This window comes from Propithecus coquereli, unplaced genomic scaffold (assembly GCF_000956105.1).
Source record: "Propithecus coquereli isolate 6110/MARCELLA unplaced genomic scaffold, Pcoq_1.0 Scaffold21, whole genome shotgun sequence".
In the NCBI taxonomy this organism is placed as follows: domain Eukaryota; kingdom Metazoa; phylum Chordata; class Mammalia; order Primates; family Indriidae; genus Propithecus; species Propithecus coquereli.
This window is the reverse complement of record NW_012146078.1, coordinates 6,025,433-6,034,113: the sequence shown is the minus strand read 5'-3', so window position 1 is coordinate 6,034,113 and position 8,681 is coordinate 6,025,433. Positions and strand designations below refer to the sequence as shown.

Here is an 8,681-nt window from a genome sequence, read left to right as displayed (position 1 = left end):
AATATTTTAATGTTTTTATTTCTAGCAATTGTATGTAGAATCCATGTGTTCTAAAACCTCATTCCTCAGAGGCCAGAAAAATGAAATATATCTATTTTTCTACTCTATTTTTGAATGTGGATATTCTGAAATTTGCATAATTGGTATTGGAACAATTTTCAGTCCTTCAAAATATATTTTAATGTTTTTATTTCAAAAACATATTTTGGTTATAATGCCACATATATTTGTATTTATTCTAGTTCACTAAGTGCATTTTGCAATAAGCAGAAAACCTAAGAACAGAATTTGTATAGATACAGGTTTAAAAAATAATGGGGATTTTTTTAAACCAGATAATGTTTCAAACATGCTAAAGCAATGCAACTACTAGGCAAGAACATAAAGCATCCATAAAACAAAGTTTTCTGGGATTTTATAAGTATTCTCTGCAGCTTTAGATTTTGTAAATTAAGAAAAATAAAAATGTAATGATATGGCTGAGTAACAAAATTAATAGAAGAAATTAGAGAAATCCAGTTTGTGTAGAAAGAATAACTGTGCTGGGAATATTACAATAGAGAAGGCTGAGGTATACAATCATAAAAAAATATTTTTTAAAATAGAGGGTAAGGCACTGGTGTTATGTTTCGCCTACATTACAAATTTCTGCAGGGCTAGCTCTGATTCTGATGATCAAGAATTAACTCTAATTATAAATCCTATCATAAACACAGCAAATGGTAACTAGTTTTGATATATTATGTATCTAACTGGGTCACCTACGCACAGTCACCGTGTAGGTCAATTGGAAACAATCCAATGGTTATCCCATAGGTTTTCTGGTTGGCTATGAGTGGCCTGGAAAATGAATATCACATTCTGGAGAAAAGAAAGAGAGGTGAAATTTCTACAGGAGAATTATGATTCTCTGGGTCAGGAGCTGTGGGAGCCACTGTAAATCTGAAAGAGCCTTTTGTCATGGATCAGAAGCCAACAAAGGACTAGGGCCAAAATTTGGGTGCACAAGAGTTTCGGCTCCCAGAGTTGGTAGCAGAATGGGCCTCTCACAATGGCCATAGTGAACACCAGGGTCTGGTCTGCAGGATTGTGACGGCTGAAGCTGCCGATTTGGCACTGCTACACTCTGATATCAGGAGGCGAAAGCCCTTCCAACCTTTCCTGGCCTTGCGAGGCCCACTGCCCGCCAGCTTTGTCTCTTTCCTGCCTTGGTCTGGCAGATGCAACGGAACACAGGTCTCCAAAGTGCTTCCTGTCTCTATGGAAACTGGCAAGCAGCGCCAGACTGATGGCCATGCTCCACAGTGGCTGGGCAGAGTGGTGGCACAGAAGGTGGATACCAGGTGTTGTACTCTAAAAGGCAGACTGAATCCTAACAGGATGAAGTAGAATCAAAGAAAAATAAAGTTATATATGGTAGCCTAGGAAAGTAGACAACTTAAAATTTCTCAGGCAAATCTAAAAGCTACAATAAAAGGATAGGGGAAAAGTATTAAATAACTAAAGGATTCTAAGTATTTGAAAGAACAGAGGGAAATTCCAAAAGTGGAAACATTTTGCACTTAGTTATCAGTCTTAATTTTTCCTCTAATTTCCTTTCTCACATGATGGAGCATTCATTGCACTTCTCTTGAGAATTGTAAGTCTGCATTAATGACATTTGTGCTTTTCAATCCAATAGGCTTCAGAATGCAGTATGTGCTTCAGTCCACACAACTACTGAGCCACAACTTTCACGTTAGAAGGTTATTTGTTTAGAATGCCTTCGGTAATTTAGTGGAAGTAATAGCATGCTGTGTGTGCATTTAGATATATTTTTAGACTCTAGTTTAGGCAACAAGAATGATCTTGAACTTTCTAAGATGTAGGTTCTTAGTATAAATACCCCTAACCTATTGATGGAACAGATGAGAGAGACAGAGAGAAAGAGAGAGAGAGAAAACAAAAAGGCTGAGAATAGTTAAAGGAAAGACCCTTAATAATAGTAGGATAGCTTTGTACTTCCTTTAAAAATGTGTGGCCCACTTCTTTCATTTCTTGTTGAGTTTTGCATTTAAAAACCGTTAACTTACTTTATATCTATATCTATATCCATTTAGCATCTGTGCTTTCACAACTAAGATATAAGAGAGCCTTAATATAAGAACAGTATTTTTGTTTAAATGGGGTCCTTGAGAGAACACAGAAAATATTTAAAAACAAACCAAAACATTATGTATGCTATTTGATTTGGGTGGTAATATCTCTGTTGAATTAAATAGTTTTGTAGATTACATTGACAGTTTTCACTAAGTATAAATATATCCCAAAATGAGGAGTCAAAACACATGACATTTTTTGTTTCATGAGACCTTTATACTTTCTTATTGAAACATTGTATCTTAAATTGCCTCCGTATCTTGATTTCATTTATTCCCCTTTACTGTTTTTAAATCTAGTTCTTCCTTTGAAAGTTTTGTTCATTTTCAGGAAGAAAAAAATAATGAGAAGTCCTTTGTTCCTTTTAAATGACCAACCAAATTTGATCATTTCCACTGAAAAATTACTGACTGTAACTTACTCCCTCTCAAATGTGCAAAGCCTCAACCTCTGCCCGTCTGTCTTATATATATCTCAGGTGATCATTGCTCTTAGTAAGTAAGCACTCGTGTGCAGTGTGCACTGATCCACTGCTGTGGCCCACATTTAATCTTTAGCACAGAAAGCGAGATCAAGAAAGTCATTGCCTTCACTCATCATCCATTCAAGAGATAGCAAGGCTTGAATGATGCTGTTCTTAGAAGCAGAATCATGCTTTGGTATCAGTGTTAAAACATGCATCTTCACATGCCTGCTCTCTTTTAACAACACGGCTGGTTTCAAAGATCTCTCTTCACTGCTTTGCTTATTGCTTGCTTACTCCACTGGCACATCACTGCCTATCACCAAGGTTAGGTGGCCATAATCTTAGAATTTGCTTCTTTGTGTCCCACATGACAGTGTTCTGGATTCTTGGTGGTCAGACAGTGAAGGCATGCAGGAAATGTGTGAGAGAGAAGGATGGCTCCTAACTAACTGAAGTCAACAGGAGCCGAGACTCAGTTCACTGGATTTTGAACTTGGAAATTACTAACTTAGACAAGGAAACGATGACCATTCTCTTCCTAATTATACAGCAGATGGAAACGTTGAAGGGATAATGGCAGCTGCTTCGTCTGCTATTTAAAGACAGGGACAGCAGAGCTATCTTTTCAGGATATCAAATTTTTGTTCATCCTGAAAGTGTCTTTCATGGCAATAAATTAGCAAATTATTCCTACATAACCAATGAAACTAACTAAAATGGTTTAGTTAGACCACTGGCACTAGTTAGAGAGAAATAAACTTGGCAGCCTAAGTAAAACTAGTAGTTTAGAATCACTGTCAACAGAGTAGAGGAAAATGTGAGCCTATTTGAAGGGCTTTTATTGGCAGAATCATGGGTGGAGGATGGGAAAGCTAAAAATGTGCACAGAAGCCCCAACAAGGGACATCGAGAGTGACTTTTAGTGGTGTACTATAAATATTTAACGATGTGCACTATGGGGAAAATCATTGACTTGTAGTGTTTGCCAATTTCCATCGTGAAAATACTCCCTCTGTGGTCAATTTCAAGCTACCAACGTATGTCACTGAGCAAGAATTGGGAAGAGCTGCATTCAGTTGACACTCACGAGCTGATATGAGCCAGCTCTAGCATATTATGTTTTTACTTGAATTTCAAATGTTTTTTCACTTTTTAAAAATAAGTGTAAAAAGTCTAAATGTGTCTTTGAAATGTTTGATTGCAAAAACTATTCTTCATATATCACAGTTATTTACTCAGAATTAAATTTACTTTATTTTCAAGGCCACTCTGTGGTTAAGCAGATAAGGTCTGATTATAGAGTGCAAGAGTTCAAAACCTGGCTTTTGTAATTTCTAACTCTGTGACTGCGGGCACATAATTTAAAGTATCTGTGCACCAGTTCCCTCATCTTCAAGGTAAATATGATGACAAGGTTGTCATGTAGATTAAATCATCGATACAGGAAATGCACTTAGAATAGTGCCTGGTACATTGTGAATCCTCAGTTAAGGTTAACTGTAGTTTTCACACACTTACCACTGGCTTAATGATGGTTGAGGGATGAGGTAATATAGGAAAGGCACTATTAAAAGGAATATTGATGCAAGAGAAATTGGACCGGGAAGGGAAAGTGAAATACTTTCAGAATCACAGATGTCTATCAACCTAAAAATGTTTAGGTAGGACTTATAGTTAAAGTGGAGAAATGTTATTGTATACTGTTTTTTCCCACTCTGGTACATAAATTTGGCACAGTTTGTCATTTCATGTCCTATTTTAGGGCTCTAATGGTGTTAAATATATCTGTTCTAGATTGCCATCTGTTACATATCCTTACATATACTCCTTATGTATTTCAAGTAGAAACTTAAAAAAGATGTCATAAGACATCATGTTAATATATCTTTAAAACTTTTATGATTTAATTTTTCCATATTTTTTCTCAGTGAAGAATTAGTCACTACTTTTGCCCCTCCATTTTGATCATGAACTAATGCAGCAGATGAGTTATTCTACTGTCAAAAGGTCCCCTACACATGCCAGCCACTGCTCTAAGATGATGCATTCACTTTGGACCATGAACACATTCTGAGAGCTTCGATTTACAATACAGTATGTTAAGTAGTGTAGCTGATTCAAAGATAAGTAAGAAGCCCCATTACTGTACTCTTCACTGGCTTAGAATCAAGTAAGGAAGACAGACATTTATACAAATAATAAGAGGAAGTAAACACTAGGAGGGGAGGAGGAAAATGATAAACACAGCTTGTCTGGGAAAATAGCCATCTACTAAAATTCCAAAGTGGAAGTTGTGTTTCCTTTAAATCTTGCCATAGGCTTGATTGATAAGAATAACTCCTCTGAAATCTAGGATGGGGGTGAGCTTAGCCAGAGCCCGTATTATTTTAAAATAAGCCCTCAGTGATATGACCAATGACATGCATGTTAGCAATCCTTACAGATGGTAAACAAGATCAGTACTGCACCACACCCAGGCTGTCTTCTCTCTGGAACTCACATCCTCTCCTAAAGTTTCTGATTACCTTGCAGACTCCTTAGCAAGTTTCTCTTCTATCCATCCTTCAAATGTTCATTCATACAAGGCAAGGCATGCAGTAGGTGCTCCAAAATATCTGTGTGATGAATGCATTGAGAATAAATCATTTTAAATTTTTAAAATTTATTTTAATTGAAAAATAATAATTTTGTGTATTTATGAGGTACAATGTAATGTTTGATCTATTTATATATTACCAAAAGATTTAATCAAGCTAATTAACATATCCATCATCTCATCAACTTATTTTTTTATGAGGACATTAAAAACATATTCTTTTGGCAATTTTGAAATATACAATGCATTTTTATTAACCTTGGTCACCTGCTAACGTACTAATTAGTAATTTCTTTGGAAAGACTCACATTGAATGGTGACCTTGAGCCATGAGGAGTTAAAAGAGTAAAGTAACAGCTAACTTGATGCTCTCTCCAGGTTATAATCACAAGTAAAAGGCAATTCAAAGCTTTGAGAAGTTTGACTGCCTATAACACAAGCTTTTGAATTGATTTTGGAAACCGCATATCCTAAGGGTATTTAGGATTAGGAGATTCTCCACATGAGTTTGCTCTGTATTGGGAAAAACTAAATTATTTGACTGCAGGGATTTTAGACTGCAGGTCCCAGAGAACTGAAGTTTTAATACTTTAAAGTCAGAATCCATGTGGGGAGAAGATAGAGGGAAGGTGTCCTAATCTTCTACCTGGAAGGACAAGGTATAGGTGTGCTAGTGTACATAGAGAGGCTGGTATGTAGAAGACCCTAACAGACATTAATTTCTTTCTTCTGTGGACCAGTAAGGAAAACCTAAAATAGTTATTAAAAGTACGTTCTCAATAGGATAAAATATTTAAGGCTAGTTATTGTTGACATTCTCTCATGTGATTTTACAACTTAAAGTTTCATTGTTAAAATGATTACTCAGTTTTTTTCATTGTTTTCTAATTCACATTTAAACAAATAGTGAAAAAAACCTTTGTGGAAAAATAAGAATAAAAATGTTGAACTTTCAGAACAAACTCCAAATGGTTCATTGACTTTTTTTCACCATGGAAAAATCACTTAACCTCCCAGTGTCAGTTTACCCATCTGTGAAATGAGAAGGATAATATTTTCTTATGGGGATGTTTTGGAAATTATTTTGCAAATGTAGTAGATGAAATTGTTGCAAGCATCACTGCTCTTTTTCCACTTCTTTAAAGAAGCTAACGGTATTATTTATGTACCGGTTGATAATCAAAATGTCCTATGGGTTGCATGTATATTTTTATTAGCAGTTATATGCTTTTTATTACTTGAAGAATTACTTCCAGATTGCTCAATCTATGCATTATGTCAATACCAGGGAACCTGAGAAAAGTGTCTTAAAACCATTTTGAACTACATATTTATGAGCTGCTAATCTCTAGTAATTATTCCTTCTTTTAGATCATGTTTTCTCTGATGTGGTTTTTCGCCTCACCTCACTTCACAAGATTGATAGTTTTCCATGTCACCCTGCTAGAGGTCACCTCTGAGCTGAAGGCAAAACACATCCCACTCTGGCTCCTGTTGACTTTCAAGTCAACTATCAAAGAATTTATTCCAGACATCTCCTAACCTCAATTTAAAAACTCCACCCCAAAGATTACAGGGAGATACCCTGGAGAGTTGCCATCGTGACTCTAAGAGGTTGGCATCGAGGAGACAAAGCTACTGATATCAGATTTTTTACTTGATAGGACTAATTATATAAGGTGGTCATGAACCTCTGTGCTTGTGTCATTTAGGTCTGGAAAGAAATTTTCCCCTTCAGGCTTTTCTGTCTCTTATGGTGCCAATCAACGGGCTTCTTGGTAACAAGATTCTTATGCCAATAGTTCCAGCATAACCTTAAGTGGTGCTTGTAGTAATGATAGAATCATTACAAAACTAAAGAAGAAAGGGGAAATATATTTCCTGGGTGTGACTAAGTCATTATAATGTTCTTGCATATGTAAATTACCCTTGATTTAGTGAACTACCTTGCTTACCTACTAGTATTTTAACCTAGCTCTGGAAAGTCATTTTACCCGTGTTGATCATTTTTATCAGACTTGGAAGAGCTTATCTCTAGATCACCTTACTGAAGTGAAATTTATGTATTATGTTTCCATGTGCATGGATTTTGTTTTAATGATTGGAAGTGCACTTATTAAGTAAATTTATTACATGAATTACTTCAATAAATTAATATGACACTTAGGAAAATAAAAAAACTTGATTATGCATTGATGATATCCAAATTAACAGGGTCATTTTAAAAATACACATTTTTCTGATTATAAAGGAAATATATATTCACTAGAGAAAATCTGGAAACTACAGAAAGGAACAAAGAAGATATCATTTATATCTCCTGGTTTAAAGTAATCATTTTAAGATTTTGATGAATATTCTACAAGATCAACACTTTTTAAAGAATACTCTCAGTGTTTTCTCCAACACATTTTGTATTTCTAAAAACACCTACATCTATAAGAAATCCAGGTGAAATAGGATTCTTTTTTTATTTCCTTTATCAGAAATTGAATTTAAAGTTTTAGTATCCATATTTCATAAACTTTATTCAGGATTATAAAAGCTCCCAGGAAGTATTTTATGTTTCCTCTACTGCTTTAGAGAGTTCAATTCATCCAAAATTATTCTAGTGCTTTATCTTCAACAATGACCAAATGTAGCATCATATAATTAATGCAAGCGAAGAGATATTAATGATTATCATATTACTATTTGAATATAAATCTTTATGTGTGCCTAGGAGAAAAAGAAGCTTTTCTAGAAGATGTAAGGGAGTATAAAGGAGTGCTAATTTCATGTCAATATTGTTATTTTCTGATTAAGGATTTTCAATTATTTTTCTCTTTCATAATATATGGTTTTGTTGTTGACATTTGGTTGATTTAAATTTTATTTTGAGTGAGAAGTTAAGTCCAATGTAGATTTTTGGGAAGTTAATCATTTTACGACTTTCATTTAAAGAACATTTTCTTTAATCCCCTTTTAGGCAGCCAAGGGCAGTTTCCACTAACACAGAATGTAACGGTTGTTGAAGGCGGAACTGCAATTTTGACCTGCAGGGTTGATCAAAATGATAACACCTCCCTCCAGTGGTCAAATCCAGCTCAACAGACTCTGTACTTTGATGACAAGAAAGGTGAATACATTTTCTTTTGAATGTTTTAATCATATTCTGAAATATTCTAATTATAATAAATTTATTTTTCTGAGATGATTCAAATTATTCCTTTTGATTACCAAACTGCTGCTGCTTGTATTTAAACATGTTAAATATTAAATACTTTAGTTTGCAAGTCATAAACACTAAAGATAACCTATGTCAACTTTTTAATAAAATAAACAGTTCTAATTCTGTTTCAAAAATAGTTTTATGCCTTCTCTTAATAATCTTCTCTCTAGATAGCATATTCTTTCATTCTTGTAGCTGCCTTGTGTATAGATTGAATTTGTTTTTTCACTCCTGTTACTAATATAATGTTATTTTTATTAACTTTAGTT

At 34.6% G+C, this 8,681-nt stretch overlaps 1 protein-coding gene across 1 annotated transcript in view; it reads left to right on the top strand.

Annotated features, from left to right (window-relative positions):
* CADM2 (cell adhesion molecule 2) overlaps positions 1 to 8,681 on the top strand; it is a 400,219-nt gene that overhangs the window by 84,155 nt on the left and 307,383 nt on the right. The window contains exon 2 of the mRNA XM_012644321.1: positions 8,170 to 8,319. Coding sequence (XP_012499775.1) covers positions 8,170 to 8,319 — 150 coding nt within the window. The remainder of the gene's footprint in view (positions 1 to 8,169; positions 8,320 to 8,681) is intronic.